The 20,342-nt window shown below is 46.2% G+C and overlaps 1 protein-coding gene across 1 annotated transcript in view; it reads right to left on the bottom strand.

Annotated features, from left to right (window-relative positions):
* Positions 1-5,212: 5,212 nt before the first annotated feature.
* Positions 5,213-20,342, bottom strand: part of LOC144136358 (uncharacterized) — a 122,026-nt gene continuing 106,896 nt past the window's right edge. Inside the window, exon 3 of the mRNA XM_077668617.1 lies at positions 5,213-5,654. Within this exon, the coding sequence (XP_077524743.1) occupies positions 5,625-5,654 (30 nt within the window). The 3' untranslated portion in view covers positions 5,213-5,624. The remainder of the gene's footprint in view (positions 5,655-20,342) is intronic.

A 20,342-nucleotide genomic window follows, 5' to 3' on the forward strand; every position in this document is an offset into this window, starting at 1 on the left:
ACTTTTCGCTCAATAGCCTGACTTGTACCAGAATTTGTAATAAACAAATATCGCCCGATTTTTGCTCCCTTTCTGAGATATGAAACCCGAAAACGAAGAGGCCTATACGGTATACGTTCCATATATTTGTTATTATCTATTGAGATCGCACGTATTACAATATTGAAAAGAAAAGGAAGTTGCAGGACGATAACTTGAGGCTCGTTGACTGCGTTTTTTCGCGTTCTGGGAAGATGTTTGCACTCTAGCATTACTCGCCTGAGCTACATAAACCGACTATACTTTCTCCCTGCAGTTAAAAAGTGCGCACTGTTCTCCATTCGCAAGCTGAAGATTGCCATCAGTTCGGGTATGCAGCCCGCAGGCTATACATGCTTAAAAGGGAAAATTTTAGCTTTGGCGGACTATCTATAGGACCAAGCTATACGTCATTTTCATACAAAATATCGCCCAGTATAAAATTGAATCACCAACGCGATTCTATGTAGCCTGCGAGGGCAATGCACCGTATGCGGATCATACACCCGGCGCGCAAAATCCAGTGAAAAAATAACTGGTGCATACTGTATGCCGACAATTACGGTACCAATATTGTCCGGCTGAGATGACACCTGTGTTGGCTGTGTTCTACGGTCCACTGGTTGGTCGGGCAGGGAAGTTAAATTATAATTATGCGCAGGGGCGATCAAAAATACGTCTTTCAGCTGGAATACCTCAAACGCCACCCCAATCTTTTTGCATCCCATGTCATTCACTGCCGGCGTGAATAAGGCACCTATGGACATAGGATATATTAGCGAAGCGAAGATGTGACTTCTTTCTACCGTAGCATATGCGAGAGGGAAGGTGATTACAGTTCTTATTCTTCATAATTTTCTTGTACCTTTCGTGTATGATTAAAGAGGATCGAAAATTTCAGGTTTAGCTGCAGCTTTATTGCATGCGCTACTGTAAGCCCGCGTACTATTTTTACCCACTTCCGCTCTTGTGGCCCGTTGATTGCGTTTTGTACGTTCTGGGAACATGTTTGCGCTCTAGCCCTAATCTTTAAATGGAGATGTTGGGAAACCACACACCATGAAGCTCACCAAATGCCTCAAAGCAAACAGCGCCACTGTGAAGACTATTTTCAGATAACTTTCCCTTCCCCTTTCTTATTTTTCTCTTTCTAATGCGTATAATGCCAGAGGTTGCCGGCGGATAGTAATTTGTCTTGTGTTGAATATTGCTCCTTACGTGCATAAACTTTTACTCGCATTGATGATTTAACGATAAAAAATGCTTTCTCTCACACACACACACACACACACACAAACACACACACACACACACACACACACACACGCACACACACACACACACACACACACACACACACACACACACACACACGCGCACGCACACGCACGCACGCACGCACGCACGCACACACACACACACACACACACACACACACACACACACACACACACGCACGCACGCACACGTGCGCACTCTCTCTCTCTCTTTCTTTTTTCTCTCTCTCTCTCACACACCCACACAACGCTATCGTCATCTGTTCTTGGCATGAGAAAAGTATGTGTCCAAATGCTTTCCGCAGGGTTAGAAACTGCAAACAATGCATTTAGAAGCAGCCAATTTGCGTTGCAAGAATAAGACATTACGACCTTCAAGATTTGTTAAAAATCCATAAACTGTTTCGCCATCTAGCCCAGTCTTCCGCTTCACTGAAATTTATATGAACTTATAAGCACTTCATGCGCTTTGAAACACCCTAAAAAATTTTCAGTCTAAGCGCAATGGCTTCGAAGGATAAAAAATGTTTTCGGCACTTTTAGGCACTTATGCAGTTTTTACAGTACTTCTCGGTATTTTCCTTGTAGCGTTTAATATATTTTAACATATCTGCCATGATGCCGGTAAGGGCCAAAATAGTTTCATGAAACACGCATTAAGCTGAAAGAAGATAGGCTACTGCGCCAGCTCAACGTCGGACAAGGAGGTATTTTTACATCTAAATATACCCGAGGCCACGCGCTTCGTTAAGTGTGTCATTTCTATCTGGTCAGGAGATTGTAACTAGGCTAACACGCTTCTTCCCGGCAGAAAAACAAGAGGAGCGTTTGTGTACCTCAACCACGCCTGCCGCTTCGCTCCCCGACTCTTTGTCCTGCCTCCCATCTGTTCGTGATGTGGACGCGCGTGCCAGTGCCTCCGGCAGAGTAGATTCGGCGAGTGTACGTTGACGGGCGTTCCTGTCAAGCGTTCGCTAATGGCACGGCGCCTGCATTTACCACTTCGCTTTCTCTCGCTGTGCGTGGCTGCCGAAGGGAACTGGGGCTGTAAACAAGCTTCTCGCCATCGCACACGTAATCCTCTTGTAACGCAAGACCGCGTACTACAGAGCAAGTGACAAGAACCAAGCCACCGCAAAAAAAAAGTTAGGGACAGAAGACACCAAGAGGATTACATAAGCGAGCTCCAAAATTACGCTGCCGAGGCAAGTTGACAGAAGTTTGCGGTTACGAGCCGTTTCATGTTATTTGTCGGTTCATTTTCCACGAATGCATCTTATTTTTGCAACTTTCCTAAATGAAAATCGGATGCAACTTCGTTTCTGTCTTGTTGCGGATGTTCCAATTTCGATAGCCTATCCATACCCAACAATTCTGAACAAAAGCATTTTTGAGGTGGAAACCTTTTATGAACCCAATTTTCTGATGTAATGGAAGATTTAACTATAACAATCAATATATTCGCACATCACCCGACGGCAGTCTTGAATAGTTTTTGGTATTAACGTTTGTCGTCAACAGCGTTCCACATTCGTTTCCAATGGGAGTCTTAACTGTGCGGTGCGATCGATGGAAACGTTTTAAAAGAAACATTTTACTACATATCTGTATAATGGATCCTTTCCTTCATTATTTTCGCAAGAGTAAATTACATTTTTTCTATTTTCGAATGTTTTGTCCGGAATTGTTGGGCGTCATTCATGGACAGCAAAAAATGTAGTAATGTGAAGGTTTTTTCGGCAAGAATAAACTCAAAAAGTTTCCCACAGTTCCAAAAGATTTTGATAACTTTATATCGCAAGACAACTGGAGCGTGATTACGCTTATGAACTCAAGTGTACCACGTTGGCTTTCAGCATCGCGCGCAGGGCGAGAAACCCAAAAAAATCTTTAAAGAAAAGATTTTTTTAACTAGTATATATGTGTACCAAAGCCAGTCTATACTATGCCTGATGCTGAACTGTTCACTGCTGTGCACATCGAACATGCGAAGGCGTGCAACTGACACCGCAATAGCAAAATACACAACGGTGGAAAATATTTTTGCTATTGCCAGAAATTTTGATCGAGAAAAAGTTGTTCATATAAATTCATATGCAAAGTTTTGTTTTTGAATTTGTACCATCCAATAAATAAAACAGTACAATTTAAGCTGTAGAATAAGTACTTGTCTTTACAATTAAATGTACAAGGAGTCAAAGTTGGCTTTTTGATATATCGGTGAGGTTAAGCTCACATATCCATGAGCTTAACTTCTGCTTGGCATTTGTACGTTCAGTGATTTATTATAGCATAATTACGGGAACTGATTAGACTCACCAGGTGTAAATTCTTTTACCCTGTAACTCTGTCACTTCTAATTTTTCTGCGGGCAATTGAGAATCGGATAACAGCAATTCTTCTATACACACACCAAGTGCCTATCGACGTGCATGCCGGTACCTGCAGCAGGTTATTCTCCTTTGCTGTGTTCTCTTGTACACGCTCTCACACTGCGTTTTCCCCTCTCGAAGATGAAGGACCCATGGTATTTGCACACACTTTCCCAAGGTCATAAAACCCAAAGCATTTACGTAAGCGTAAGGGTGCTAAGTGAAACAGTTTGATTGAAGTGTTTTGGGTGCTTCTGTTTCTAAGAATGCAGTCATCCATCTATTCATTTTACTAGGACGAAATGATCTCTTGTCTCCTCACCTCAATTGTGGCTTAAGTTCTTTTAAAAACTGTTTCTTGTGAGCTTCTTGTATTTAAAATATTTCTTAAGAACTTGCACTGTTCTCAAGCAATTTATATTTTTCTTCCACTATCACTTTCCAGGCACTGGCGTTTTTCTGTTCAACGATAATCAACTGCTTCTCTTCATTTTTTAAGCAGCCAGCTTCGATAAGCTTTGTTCCTGCAAAGAAAATACATTTTAAGATTGTACTGATATTCCTCCCTGTTTTTCAAACCTACAAAATCTTGTTTTCTGCAAATTATGTAAACGTAACCGTAAGGAATACGGAAACACGTTTACAGATATTTAGAAGAACATGCAGCCTCCCCTCTGGTGCAATGGCACAAGGTTATTGAGTGTCATAGTCCTTAAATTGACCGTATGTCATCATTTGGAAATTTAATACCTGGCTGCTGCTAAATCTTTTGTTTCAAGGATTTTATGCTAACCGGTATCTTCCACTGGCAACAGCATGAACTAGAGCTATGACGACAACAACGTGCTCCCACTCACAGCAAAAGCCTCTCTAGTATCTCGGCATTTGGGCACAGTATTACCGGTAAGCACTTATCAAGGCTCTTGCCTTTCATCACCTATGGCGCAGCGCTGTGCTGGCAAGAACACCTCAGTGCTGTTCGCAATATGTAAAATCAGATTTTTTTTTACATTCTCCAAACCATGATTTGAACTAATCACGCGCACAACCTGGACACATTTCTTATTGTGTAAATAGTTTGTACATATTACTTCCCCCCCTATCCCGTCTTCCCGTCCCCTCACCTCTTTCATTTCATTTCTCTATTCTGCCTGCTATTCTTTACTTCCGCTGCCCCAGCTCAGGTGCTTCAGTATCGATGGCAGATGCCGGGGCTAGTAAACATCTTTTCCTTCCTTTTTACTATTATTTTTAATAAAACCACTACCACCACCAACCCATGATTACCATTCATTGGCACTGTTTGGCGACAGATGCCAATGTGTCATAAAAGTCCATTACCGTCATCGAACCATGAGATATACAAGGTTCTCCCACCACTTAGTTGAGTGCGATAGAAGGTTAAGGGGCAGCTGCGAGTACCAGAAGGAAGAATTTTTCTTGCGCTTTCTGTGCTAACCTTTTAGCAGTGTCTTTGTTCTTATCGCGGCAGCAGAATACCCAAAAAAGCCGCAGCACAAACTCGAAGAAACTGGAGGCAAAAACTCGTGGCAGCGGAGAACTTTATTTCAGAGGCAGGACGTTGGCGTGGTGTTCATACAAGGGGAACGTGGTAGGAAAAATGAGGTCCTATAGAGACCAGCCGTACGTGGCTTCTTTCCCGCTAGCGGAAGGACGCTTTCCGTCATATTCGCCTTGGCTTAGATGGAGGAAAGGCAGGAAAATGCCCAGAGAAGCACGTGACCAGAGAACCAGAGTCAGCATGACGAATTTTTCATTTAAATTAAGACGTCCCTGATGAGTTTCGGGGTTCTTTTTCCTCTCATTCTCCTCTCTTCGTCTGGCTTCTCCAGGGAGACGTTGGTGGTGAAGGAGATGTCTGGGCATGCCGGAACCACGGATTTCCTGGAAGAAGGGCGGGACTGGGTCCTCTGTGCCTCGCTGACGTTAACGCCTGCTATCTCTCGTACTCCTCGGACGGCGACGACTGCAATGGACAGAAGAACAACAGCCAACAATATGAGACCCACAGTAACAAGCAAATCGAACTTACGGTGTTAATGCTGATAAACAATTGCAATTAGGAAGCGCGCGTTTTATTTATTCATTTGATTTTTCAGCGCACCCACCGCCCTGTTTTATGTCATTCCAGCTAGTCAAGGTGGGGTCGATAACAATACAATGCAGTTGAGAGGGATACAAGATCCAAACTGCACCATCGCTATTGCCATCGACAACTGTCATTTTCATTCTGCTAAAATCTATCATTTAAACAAAGGCATCCATTATTAATCACACGTAACAACAGACATAAAAGTGTCTATAGCTTTTTTACATTTCTGACTGTCCGGCTCGAAAAAGGCACTTCAGCACAACTGCTCTGCAATACCTTCCTTCACCGGTGTTTTTCTGGTAAAGAGGGCATGAACTGGGACTCAGGGTAAATTGGCCTCGTTCGATACCTATTTTAAATGACATATAAGCAATAATAGAAAAGCTTTAACAAAGAAAGCCTTTCTGCGTTTTGTAGTGTGTTTCATCATTTGTTTGCAGGTGTCGCAAAAACATTCCTGGAGTTGCTCTTGAATACAACTCTGACAACTAAGTCATGAACCGCAATTTCCGACCGTCATTCGCCGCCTAGGAGTACCTCACTGCGGATGAATATGCATCCACATGCTCAGCGCTAGATTTATATCCAACCAGGTTTTCTTTTGATCAGGAAAGGTACAGTTTTCCTTCGGACAACGCCCAAGACTCTACTAATTTGAACTGTAATCAAATTAATATTAAATTTAGTGAGAAGCCGGAAATCAAGTAAAAGTCAAGACATAAGTTTTTAGCTCACGAATGTAACGTTTTCCTTTGATATTGCATTTCCATTTTCGGGATGCCTTTTTTTTGGTGAAACACTTGTGCACTATTTTAGTGTCAATTTTTCTGTAAATACGTTATGTTCATATTACGGTGCCAGCGCGAATAACTAGGTGAGCTCTATGTTCGAGCATCCGATTATTGATAGATAAAAAGAAGTCAATAGCACACGCACGCAAATACTACAACATAACAAAGCACGTAGTTTGCAAAGAAACATTTCACAGTAACTGTGGGTGAAACCCTCTTTCAAGACTTTTATGAGTCGGCAAGTCATTAAGAAAATCTTTTGCCGCTCGAGTGACAAAGTCAGAATTCCCTGATATTATGCATGCCGCGGTAAATTAAGTTCAAGCGCTTTAATACCACTTTGTGCACAACACGTTCTTGTGGTAAAATTTCACAAAATATGGGAAATTTCAAACATGGCGCTTTTTTTATGTTGCCAGTAGATTTCGAAGTTTGCCAAGAAAAACGCTTTAAATTAACATTGATGGCACCTGACAGCTTATTTTCACTCTTTTCTCTAGCTACACTTAAGTGGCATAGTCAGATTGAAAATATGGATTTTCAGGCGCCAGTGATAACCACATCTTTATCAAAACCCGAGTTCTCCGTCAATCTGCTTTCTCAGACTTCCTGTGTGAAAAGGATTCCTTTTACTCAGCAGTTGTGCACACCAGGAACAAAATGATTGTATATGTGCTCAGGGGCTTAAAACACTCAAGAGTCAATGCCCGTTAGAGACCACGCATTCAGAACGACGGATACCCCAGCCTCTCAATCAAAACACCTCTATGCCACCAGGAAAATGCATTAATTTTAATTTACGACGTGATACGGCACCAGAGTCGTTAACCTCTGAGAAAATGGCCGAAAACGTTTTTGTTTTTAATATAAAGGACGCAAAGCAAACACCATAATACCATAAACACTTCCATATATCCACATCTTTACATAAACTCAATGGCATGCGCGCGTGCAAACAATGTTGCCACGCACAAATGAAATTCAGTACAATATGTGCAGCGGCGTAGCCGGGGCTTGCGATGTTTTCATGGCACTGGCAGATAAATTAATAAGCTCTGAGGGCTCAGCCACGGAGGTGAGAACGCCCTATATATTTTCCTTCTCGTTGGCCTCGCTATCGGAGGTAAATGTAAACAGCTGTGACCGCATAATCGAGTCACTCCGGATGCGGCTCTCACATTCCTAACCGGGTAACGCGCTCTCTCGTTATGAACATATTGGCACTCGACTGCGTTGGGTGTCCGTCAACAGCGCATAGTATCACACGCGCCAACAGCCAAGACTCTTGGACTGGCGGCTATCGCTCTTTGACGCCATACTGTCCAGCGCGGAGATCTGACCTTCATATCCCCAAATTACAAGCCTGCAGAGCAAGACGCGAGTAAGCAGAGTAGTCTCCTACTCTGTTCTTTGCATTCTTGTCGTCCCGCCTCTTTTTTTTTCTCTTGCGTACTTTCAAATGTTTCATTTCTCGTAGCGCTAGTCTGATGCCACGAAAGGAATGCCTTATTTTCAAACCGGTTTTCCACACATCGAGGCGGTAGAACAACAGATAAAGCTATGTAGCCCTGGAAATATGCAAGGGTTATATTGAATACCAGCGTCTGAGTCAATAGTTCATGCTATAATGGTAGACCATTTAGGCTCAATTACTGACTCCATTTTCGGCCGTAAATTTATTTATTTATTCTTTTATTTATTTATTTTCTTATTTATTTATTTGCTTATTCATTTATTTCTTTATTCATACCTCCCAGACTCCACTATGGGGTCAGGCAACATCGGGTGATACAACTTCAGCGAAGTTTCACACAAACGTGTACTGTCTATTGGAAGCCAAAGCAAAAGTGTTCGCTTTCGCTTCAAAATAAAACTATCATTCGAATACGGTACACCAGATTATTCAGAAATTATCGTTTGTTTTTCGTTTATCTTCTTGGTCAGACCTTTAACACGAACTAGGGCCTTCGATCTTTTCATTTTTTTTCCAGAATGAAAAGTGGCAAATAGAAATGCTTTTTATTTATTGGTCTCTGTCAACAGATGTATTATCAAGATCAATGCAACTTGACGTTGCATTCGTATTTGAATATGAGCACAGTAGGAATAACATTGCTTTGCTTGCTTCGTCTCGTCATAGTCGCTGAAATAGCTCCACGGACGAGTTCTTTTTTTTTCTCGAATGTAGCTCACGAATAATTCTTACAATTTCAATGGCAGCAATTTTATACATTTCACTGGTTTGAGAGAAAAAGCTGCACTTTCGAGCGGCAAACACGGCAGCAACAATGCTCCGTCACCGGGGACGTAACTGAGAACTTACTACTTTCTCACCAAACCGTGCTTTCATTACACCCATATTTGAAGTCAGATGAATGCCTTTTAAAGAGTAAGCGTTATCTAGCTGCACAGAATTTCAGAAAGCATAGTTGGTCATGAATTAGAAGCTTCTTACTGTAACCTACGTCTACCCAATCGCGAATCTAGGAAGTGGTAATTGCGACGTGTTATGAGTTTACTTTCAAGAAACTGCAAAAGCAACTACATTGGTCGCCAAGGCACCAAGGCCTCCATCGTCGTTCGATAATGTTCAAACTTTAAAGAACTCCCACGATTATTACTGCTACGCTTGATCTCTACTTCAATACTCGCTCAGTGTCACTCCTTCATTCAATAGAAACATTTCCTGACATTATGTTTCTTGATCGCGCTCAGAGCCATCGCCGGCTCGCTTGTCACGTGACTCGCTTGGTCTTCAAACGTTAGCAGCATCTGTAATAAGAGCGGCCACCTAAATCTTGTAAGAACTGGAAAATAGACTCTATGGGCCCTCTAAACATAAATTCATGAAGCCCATCCCTCTTTGGCTGGGATAACCCTCGTTGCTCGATAAGCAGATTTAACTCTCCCTCGCAGTTTATTTTAAAAAATATCCATTTTCCGCTAACTCAACGAAATGTTCATTAGAGTAGGCGTAGCACTCACCTCTTACTGCGGAATCAAATCAGAGGGCTACTGCTGCACACTTTTTTAAGGCAAGCACTCTCTTGCGCTACCTCTGGAGTAACTCAAATATCAACGGACAAGGGCACCCAACCGCGCGCTCAAACGACAATTTATTCATCACCATTAACCTCTTCACGGAGATCAATATTCATTTATAAGGGTCAGAAAAGCGTGCCCTTTCGCCTTCGTGTTGTTACGGCACGCAAAATATCCATGTTGCCCGCAGAAGCCGAACGATCCTCGTATCGCTGTTGGTACCAGCTACATCAGTCTTCAGTGCGTCCTACATTATGGGCATCGTTAATCAGAGATTAATTCTGCCCACGCGGTACACAGCGCGAGCCCCGGTGCGGAGCAAATGCGCTGAAAGGCAGGTGGAATGTCAATGCTGTTTTTCTGCCTGTTTGATAGCGGTGGTGAAACATTGCCCGATGTGGACCCCGGGGACCATGGCTTGGCCTAGATCATCACACGTTCTCTCGCACGCGTATTGCTTAATAAAACGCGACATAAAAGGAACCACGTTAATCATTCAGGTGAGCATAACAGAAAGCCGGCACTCGTCGCTGCTCGCATTCCTGTCTTTTAAGTCTGCCGAAGCCATTATGCAGAGAGTAGCCAGGCTCGCTTCTCATATCATTGATCAGCGCTTGATTGCTGGACGACCTGCTCTTTCAAAATAGCCGATTGGGCGAGTTGGTGGGACATGATTCGAAATGACCAGCGCGAAAACAGACGGGGACACAAGAAAAAAAATAGCGCCCGTCCATACGTTGGTTTTAAGTAAGGTTTACAGCAGGAGAATACATGAGCTCACATGAGCTTTATGTTACTGGACTTTTTTCTTGTAGTTTCAGTCTGTTCCAGAATCTCGCATAACTCCGCCGGTTATAGGCACCTACTGTCTCTCAGTAAGCACTTCGAGGCTTTACGGTTGCCTGGAATTTGTAGACGTAACAGACCGGAACTTGCTCGTCGTGGATAAAATATGACGCAGCGCACACGTGTCCGTTATACAAGCTGTGGTCTATGATGAACCAGTTCAAGTATTAAGTGCACCAGATTTTGGCGCTTAAATCTGTAATTGAAAAATATTGACCCAGTGATAGAGCAATATCTCAGAGTATATCCTTTAGAAGATTTGCTATATATGTTCTGTGAGCATGACTTCTGGACGCTACAGACAGAAATATTCAATGCCAACAACAGCAAAGAAGCGTACTATATTAGGCGCATGCAAAGCACAAAATGCCTACCTAACTGCTCTATGAGATATATCTCCCTGTTCTTTGTATTTATTCCTTGCTGTTCTTTGCATTGATACATTTAGAAATTCCTCAACTTATATTTAGTAGCCTTTTAATTTATTTTTAATTTATATCAACCAGAAAATTCATATCTTCATGAAAATTACACTGTTAAACTTGTTATAATCAGGCATAATTCTCTGGACTTCATTTAGGTTAACAAGTACGCCTTTAAAAATTATATAATTGAGAATAAACTCATCCTGGTATTCGGTTCGTATAAACAAAAGTCTGCAGGGCAATCATTACCACACCGTATTTAAATACCATAATTTACGGCACTTACAACTGAAGGGCTGCTTAGAAGCGGACAAAACCAGGTGATGGATAGCACTGGCGGTGAATAGCACTGGCGAGATCGTGTCTTCCTGTCTGAAAACTTTCCTTAGTGGAATTTTATTTTCTTCTTTATTAAGAACTATCGCAGCTGTGGAGTCGTTATAGACATCTTGCAGTATTTTTACATAAGGCTCATCTACACCCTCATTCCGTGGTGTCTGCATGGCTGCTGAGGTTACTACTGAGTCAAATGCTTTCTTGTAATCTATGAAGGCTATATATGCAGGTTGGTGGTGTTCTGCACATCTCTCTATCACCTGATTAATAGTGCGAATATGGTCTATTGTCGAGTAGCCTTTACGAAAGCCTGGCTGATTGTTTGTTTGATTCCAGTATAAAGTTGCTCTCACTCTAATAGCGATTATCTTCGTAAGTACTTTGTAGGCAACGGAGAGTAAGCTGATCGGCCTGTAAGTTTTCAAGTCCTTGACGTCCTCATTCTTTGGCATTCAGATAACGTTAGCGTTCTTCCAAGCTTCCGGTGTGCTCGAGGTGGAGGTGATGAGGCATTACATATACAAGGTGGATATTTTTTCTAGCACAATCTCCCCACCGTCCTTCGGGCCTTTAGGATGCCCGGAAAGGACACTCAACCACTGCGATCCGCTAGGGTTGCTGTGGGTGCAAACCTCACATATAGAAAGACGCATAGAGACACACGCATGTGCACGCGCAAGGTTGCGGCTTTTTCGCCGAAAGAGGCCTATACTGCTGCCGTAGTAAAGAAAAAAAGGGATAATTTAAGCTATGCGGAGAAAACCATGAACCAGAAAGCCAGAAAGGAGGGATGCTGGCGGAGATAGCCGCGCCGCCGCAAGCGACGAGCGGCACCTAGGATATGCAAGTGAAGAGCGCCCGTTTCATCATGCCATTTTTTGGCCGAAGCTGTAGAGTTATGCTGATATGCTCCTTTCCTCATGTTTACACGCATGCTGTGGGGCTCTTTGCAGCACTCACAGCTTAGAAAGGAAGTGGTGCTGATATCTGGCACACGTAGACCCCTTCCAAATCACTTGATGCTCTATGTTGGTGAAAAGTATTCATCAATTACCAGCAAGCTTCGCACGCACTGGCGTAAATCGGTGTGTGTTTGGGGGGTGGGGGGGAGGAAACAGCATGCGAGCCTCCGCTCCCTTCCCACCCCCTGAGATTCGTCCCGGGACTGCTCAGTCGGCATCGAATGATATGAGCAGCACATGCAACGCGGGGAAGCAGCGGCAGCCAGGAGGCGTGTTTCCTTCCGCAGAGTAGCTCATCAGATTCAGATGTTCAAAAAACAGTGCTGAAACGTCGCTGAAATTCGCTTAAACGTCCCCAACGTCACCGGCGCTGAACACAGACCAAAGAACAGCACCTTAAATTCATATAAGCCATCGGGGAGTGATGAAGGTAGTTTTGTCCCGATCGTGTTCATCTTCCTCTATCTGCCTGTACCCGCTCTTTAAATCAATCGAGGAAAAATATTTGGCGCGGCGAAGTCAACCAATTACAATCTTCCAGCAATCAAAGGACATGCCATGACCGCGTGTGATGACTTTAAAAATTGCTTCAAGCCTCTGACTATTGAGTTTCCTCTTTTGCGAGATTATCTCAATCAGAATATGGTCCAGATTTGTAGTCCCGGTATCATGCTGCAACACCGTTATATTCCTTTTGACGAGAGTGGCTACTCGCGTGTTTTCACCTCGTCCTACGTACGATTTGTAACTCGCCAGCTTGGCGTGCTTACCGCACTCCTGCAACGCGATTACTTCGGGTTTGTCACTGCTCATCAAAAAAGTCTGGAGTACCGCGCGTTTGCGACCGAAGCCCCTACAGTTCCACTGCCAAATGGTATGTCTACGGTGACGCAGAGCCATTTTGAAGGTTAATAATTTCCTGATATACCCACTGAATTCTCTCGTCTCTGCTTGCCATATCGGCGCGCAGCTGTTCCATAGCAGCCCTCAGGTGCTCCAAAGCGGCCATAACTTGCTGTTGAAAAATCTGATCATCCTGTTCCTTTTTATTGAGTCGTCTTTCTAATCCTTGTATACGGGTTTCAAGATCCTCCTCTGAACCTCTCTTCTTTTTTGGTGCTGGAGGACTTTCCCTAGGGAGCTCTGCCTGCTCCTTCCGCGGCAGCTCCCCCGGCTGCGTTACATCATTCATCGGCTGCGAAGTCCTGCCTATCGCCATAACCTGTTCCTGCAGCGCCTTAACTTTCGCTTGTAATAATCGGTTCTGGTCTTTGAGAGCCTTGACTTCATCTGAGTCCTGAGAGACACTACTTACACAATCCACTTTTGACGCCTGCTGCTGTTTCTGCTGCTGCTGCCGCTGCTGCTGCTGCTGCTGCTGGTGCTGCTGCTGCTGCTGCCGCTGCTGGTGCTGCCGCTGCTGGTGCTGCTGCTGGTGCTGGTGCTGGTGCTGCTGCTGCTGCTGTTGCTTCAATCGAGAGCCCTCCGTCGTCGTCTTGGACGAAGGCGGCTGCAGGCGAGGAAACGAAGCGGAACGGTACCTCGGATGGCTCGAGGGTCGCTCGTGGGACGCACTGCGGCCATCTCTACGACTGAAACGGACTTGCTGCTGCTTCTTGGCCTCCTCCTCGGCAGCTAACTTTGCTTCCCACTGTTTCTTCTTGATTACGTATGGCGTACGGAAGAGTTCCTTGCAATGCTTGTCACCCGTCAGATGGCCTTTTCCACATAGGCGACACTTGGGAACGCATTGATGATCTTCGGCCGGCGACACCACCGCACAGCCACGACACTTTGGGTTTTCACTGTCGCACACATCGGAGCGATGACCAAGTTCTCCACACCTGAAGCAGACTTCATATCTCTTTTTGAACAACCAGCAGGGCATGAGCATGCCTTCAATCCTGACAAACCTTGGAACGTCAGCTTCCAGAAAGGTGATAATAATAGTAGAAGTCTTGCCCATCCGACGCACTCCAGCGACGTCTGGATTCTTCGGATCCTTTCTCAGTGCTTTCAGCAACTGTTCTTCCGTGAACCTCTCAGAGATCCCGTGGACTACCCCTCGCCCGCAATCCTCCGGTGCGATCATATTGGCCACAACTTCGTGCTCGTTGTCGTCGAGTTTAAAGCAACGGATTGCAGCTACCTTCACGCCTCGGTTAAAGTCCAAGGAATGAAAGAGCACCGTACCTTGCTTTCCGTTTACACACCATGAGTCCTGCTCCGACCAGCCGAGTCCGGCAGCCTTGGCGAGGGCCTGACTGATCAGCGGGCCCGACGTGCGTTTAATCACGCCCAGACCTTCACGAGGCCTAAGAATCACCTTGATGCCTTCATCCGGGAATCTCGGAAGATTCATAGCGATCGATCGTTCAGCCGCTTTCCTCCGGACCGCTTTGGTAGGGCCTAAAACGGCCCCACCTGCAATTTTGTATCCGGCTTCCCCGCGTCCGACACGGCGCGTCTCCACCTTGGCGTTCTCCTTGGAACCTTCGAGAAGCTTCCGTTGGTGTTTCGCTTCAACCTTTCGTTGGAGCACTTTGACCCAGCTGCTGTCATAATGTTCCGGATCCAGGTCCGTACCTTCGACGGTCACCTCCATCGACATGGTGGGTCCACAGAATCGGCGGTTGACCGGCGGCGCAGGGGCCTCCGGGCCGGCGTCTCCGGCCGAAGATGGGCTAGGCCTAACGGACGCCTAGCGCGTCCCAGGCGGTCCGCACAAAATCGATAGCAACAGACAAACGGTTGCACTCACAGTAACAAATTTGGTATCCACGTGGTCCTGACGTGTTCCCATGCACAAGGTATCATTGAATCCAACATCCGATAAACGTTTCTGGCACAATGAGACAGAATTTCCGGAGCCGACGTGAATCACGTCCGCGCTCCTCGGCCCCAGGTTGCCAACTCAATAGTCTGTTCATTCTAAATGTGTATAGCCCGCCACGCCAAAAAAGTCCTTGCGGCTTCGATGAGCTCTTCGCGAAAGCGCGCGTGATCTCGAAGGGAGGGCCCCTTTTGATAGTCGGGGACTTTAACGCGCATCACCCGGCATGGGGGTATAAGTACACGCAGGTAAAGGGACGCGAACTATGGACTAGTATTCAGCAGAATGGCCTAGTGCTTCTGACGGATCCCCTAAGACCTACCCGTCAGGGCAACAGTGTTTCGACAGACACGTCCCCGGACTTAACTCTAACCGGAGGCCGCATCTCTGCCACCTGGTGCAACACGGACGAAAACTTGGGTAGCGATCATAAAATTATCGAAATTGTAGTCGACAACGGACCACCGGTTGCCCGCACCAAGAAGGTGGCTTCGGTGAACTGGGAGGCTTTCCGAAATGGCCGCACGGGGCAGGAGGAAGGCATAAGCAACATTGATGACTGGAGTAAAAATGTCCTTCAGTCGGTCCGCGAGGCAACCGAGGAGGTAGAGGTTGACGAAGAAGTCCAGGGAGTAGATCGTCACATGGTCCGTCTCTGGCGCAAGAAGAAGGATCTTGAAACGCGGATCGCGCACAAGAGGGGGAACAGGAACTTGCGAAGACAATTGGCCTTGCTTAACAAGGAAATCGAAGAGTACGCGCTCGTTTTAACAAGGCAAAACTGGAACAACATTTGCGACCAACTGGACCGAAACATCGGGAAGGCAGGTACGTGGCACTTGCTTCGGCATCTTCTAGATCCGGACAAGTCCAAACTGGAGGCCAGGCAACAACTTCACCGGCTAGTACATACATTTGACGGGACCACGGATACGCTCATATCCCAAGTCCGGGACCGGTACTTGAGCTGCGCGACGGGTACAGCTGAACCGCTACCAGATTACGGGGGGCAGGAAAACCCGGACTTAGATAAACCGATAACGGTTGCCGAAGTCCGGGCAGAAATAAACAGATTGAGGACCAGGACTGCCGTGGGTCCGGACAAGGTCAGCAACCGAATTCTAAGAAATTTGGACGACACGTCGATCCGACATCTCGCTGCCTTTATGCAGGAGTGTTGGGAAGCCGGTCGACTGCCGACAGCATGGAAGGACGCGAACCTTGTGTTCCTCCCGAAGCCGGGAAAACAGCCGGGTTTCGAGCACCTGCGTCCCATTTCGCTCACGTCGTGCGTGGGCAAACTGATGGAACATGTGATTCAGACCCGGCTGAACCGATTTTTTGAGGACAAGTGTTTATATCCAAATACCATGATTGGATTTAGACCGCATTTGTCGGCATGTGATGTCATGCTGCAGCTAAAAGAACAGATAATAGAAAATCCAACGCTAGACACCAGGGTGATCGTTGGTCTAGACGTGTCGAAAGCTTTCGACAACGTAAAGCACTCGGCCATTCTGGAGGGTCTGGCTGCGTTAGACGTGGGTGTTCGTACCTACAACTACATACGCGATTTCCTTACAAACAGAACGGCATCTATAAGCATGGGGGGAAACACACTGACGGGTATTCAACTGGGCAACAAGGGCACACCGCAGGGATCGGTGTTGTCCCCGACCCTGTTTAATATCGCCATGCTTGGCCTCCCCGCACAACTGGACAAAATTCCGGGGTTGAACCATACGTTGTACGCAGATGACCTGACTCTGTGGATGTGCAGGGGCAGTGATAGCCAAATTGAACTGACGCTTCAAAGAGCTATAGATGTAACAGAAAAATACTTAGAACCAATCGGTCTGAGGTGCTCGGCCGAGAAATCGGAAGCGCTATTTCTCGCGCCCATGCGGTCGCCACAGCGTCGGCGCATAAAGCAGGACGGACCGTATAACGCGGGAATCACACTCAGGGTCAACGGTAATGTAATTCCAGCGGTGGAAAGCATTAGGGTTCTAGGATTACGAATTCAGGCGAACGGCAGGAACTCGGAAACGATTCAGAGACTAGAGGCTAGCACCAGTCAAACTTGCCGACTCCTAAAACGAATCGCTAACAAACATGCGGGTATGAAAGAAGCTAACCTCCTTAGGCTAGTGCAATCTTTTATAATCAGCAGGATAGTCTACGTGGCACCTTATTTGCGGCTTTACCAGGCGGAAAAGGACAAACTGGATGTTTTAATCCGTAAAGGGATAAAAACAGCACTAGGTTTACCACCCTGTGCGCCAACAAAAAAGATTTTGAGTCTAGGGGTTTCGAATACCCTCGAAGAGCTCATTGAGGCTGCAAGGACCTCGCAGTATCAGAGACTTTTACGCAGTCGTACTGGTCGCAGCATTCTGGAGAAGCTGGGGCACGAGCCTCGAGCGTGCTCGAGACGTACGGACCCGGTTCCTAGACAGGTTAGGGACAAATTAAAGATACCCCCACTCCCCAAAAACATGCATCCCATCTACCATGAGAGCCGGAGGAAGGAAAGAGCAGTAGCGTTGCAAGCCCGCTTTCAGGGCAGACAGGATGTCTTGTATACGGATGCCGCACAATGCACAAACAGTTCGGGGCACATTTCGGTAGCCACTAGGGAAAACGGAGGCCCGGTAGCGTGCTGCAGCACCAGACACTCGACAGTAACGGAGGCGGAAGAGTTGGCCATTGCGCTGGCTCTAACTCAACAACAGGTTAAAATTATCGTGAGTGACTCAAAATCAGCAATTAGAAACTTTGACGCGGGCTGCATTTCAGCTACAGCAGCACGAGTGTTGGCCGGCAGTCCACCACCGGCAGAACTGGTAGCGCTCATCTGGACACCCGCGCACCAAGGGTTGAGGGGAAACGAGAAAGCGCACGCACTGGCCCGAGGATTAGCTACTTTCCGGGATCCCAGTGGCGTCTTGTGCACAACCCCTTCCCCCTCGCGCGATGAGGAGCTCCTACAGTTCGAAGACGACCTTAACACGTATCAGGAAATCCTAAACCATTACAAATTAGGCCGAGCGGTACTTCCAAAAGCAAGTAATCAGCTAACCAAAAACGAAGAGGTTGCGTGGCGCAAGCTCCAAACCGGAGTATTCCCTAACCCCCAGCTTTATAGCAAGTGGCACCCTGAGATTTTCAGCCCCAGGTGCAAACGTTGCGACGGCATAGCGGACATGATCCATATGGTATGGACATGTCCGAGCTTTGGACAACTTGACCGAACAGATGAGTCCTGGGAGGCACTGCTTCACAACGAGGACGAAACTAAACAACGTGAAGTCATCCGTCTCGCCCTTGCCGCTGCTGAGATCCAAGAGATCCCGGTCGACGGCTGAGGGGGAGGACATGGCTGGGACCGAGCGGCGCCTCGGATACCCATCATCCTTTTGACGGGTGCTAATAAATGTTATTTCTCTCTCTCTCTCTTCAAGCCTCTGCTTTTTTGGCATTGAGTCAATCTGTGATTGGGACAGATGTTGAAGGTGGACGCGCCTGCGCTTTCGAGGGCCGGCACCGTTCAAACCTTAGAAGCTTTCTTCGGGGTTTTTCTCTTGCTGAGACCTGGCGACACTTTTAACAGTGCGCGAAACAGGTTCTTATAGATGCGACTCTCCCCTTGGCGGCATGCATAAAACTCCTTCATATCCACTGGCCAGCTTCAGTTTAAAAAAAAGGAAATAAGTATAACTGATCAATGTCTACCGCCATCTTTTTCAATTTCCTAAAACTACCAGTTTGATTAGAAAACTGGGAATGTTGCTTCCGACATCTCTGGACTAGGCTTTCTATGAGTAAAAAATAAAGGAGCACAGAGGTCTGATAATAGCGTGAGAAATAGATGCGGGTTAAATGCTGTTGAAATCGCACAACCGCTGAATTGGAATGCTTAAACAGCACCTTGCAGGCTTAAGATTCGATTAAAGCAATAAAACATAACTTTATACTCCACGCTAGAGGTCTTCACAGGCCGGTATCGTGACTGGGTCCGCCCTTACTTGCCACTACTTGGGTCCTGACTCCGAGCTTGGCTGCGGCCCGCTGCGCTATCAATTTCTAATGTCAGGCCCGGCCTGGTGCTCATTCCTTCGCGCCCGTGCAGGCGCGCCTGCTTTTCATGACGACATTTCGCTCTTAAAATAAAAGAGAGAAATACAACAAACAGCAAACAGACATCTGTGTATTAGATGGGGAAGTTGCAGAAAACAAGAAGAGAAACATCGGCTTCGTACCAGTGACGAGTGCCTACTTCAGCTGGGCACAACTGGAAAAATCGGGTTATAAAGAGAGCACTGCATGCCATTTTTTTCAGTTCCTCATGAGGAAACACTTGTAGAGAAAAATATCTAAAAACATCGGCTTTAGATCAACCGTAACGTATTCCCGTCGTAAGCGCACTGGGACGCTTAACGTCCTAGTGCACAATGAGTGAATTTTTACCGACCTAGATTTACCGACATCGCGAGGAGGCTTCATGCAGCCGTGAACAATATGAAATCATATCGCATTCAAACAAGGAAAGAGCCCCCTTCGAGCAGGGCTGGTAGCTTTATAAAAGGCCGAACACTCTCCAGATCTCAAGAGGGGGATTCGCAACACCAAGGACCACATTCGCATGGGTTACGCAGAGGTTGTCCGAAATTACAAAGTGTCTTCAATTAGTCAGCTTTTCGTAGGTACGAAACGCAGGCTAAGATACCATTCTGGTCAAGTGGAAAACATCCACTGTTAAACAATGCGGCACACTGTGCCACATTTAACAGTGTGCATGGGACACTATACAGGGTTTGCAACTGGACGGTAGGGGCCTTTCGCTAGATGATATTTTGGTCTTTTCTCGTCCACTGTCCAATTTGCTCATCTGTATAATCTCCAGTCAGCTAGGTTTCTGCTGACGGTGGCGACTATAACCGCATCTGGGACTTGTTCGGGTAAGGGGGGAGGGGCGGGAGGAGGGGAGGGGGCGCTGCAGAGCCGTGCACCCCCTGAGATTTGCGTGGATTTACGCCACTGTTGTCAGGCTCCTTAGGTTTCTTTTTTTTTTCAAGAATCGTAAAGTGTGCTTTCTTACATCCTTTTTATTCAAGGCATTTGGCTCAGACATGTTGCAAACTACTCTCTCGTTTCTTAGTGTTACCAACGTGTCCATATACGCCACCTCGGTAATGCTTTCAACCGTGGCCGTCCCTCTAGCCATGCTGGTTTTCACCGTGAGGCCTCTCATTGCCTCCGCCGTGAAATTGGTGGCCTCCTCCGTATCCTTTGTGACCGCCAGCCTACAGCCACCATAACGTTCG

Source organism: Amblyomma americanum, chromosome 6 (genome assembly GCF_052857255.1).
Source record: "Amblyomma americanum isolate KBUSLIRL-KWMA chromosome 6, ASM5285725v1, whole genome shotgun sequence".
Lineage (NCBI taxonomy): Eukaryota > Metazoa > Arthropoda > Arachnida > Ixodida > Ixodidae > Amblyomma > Amblyomma americanum.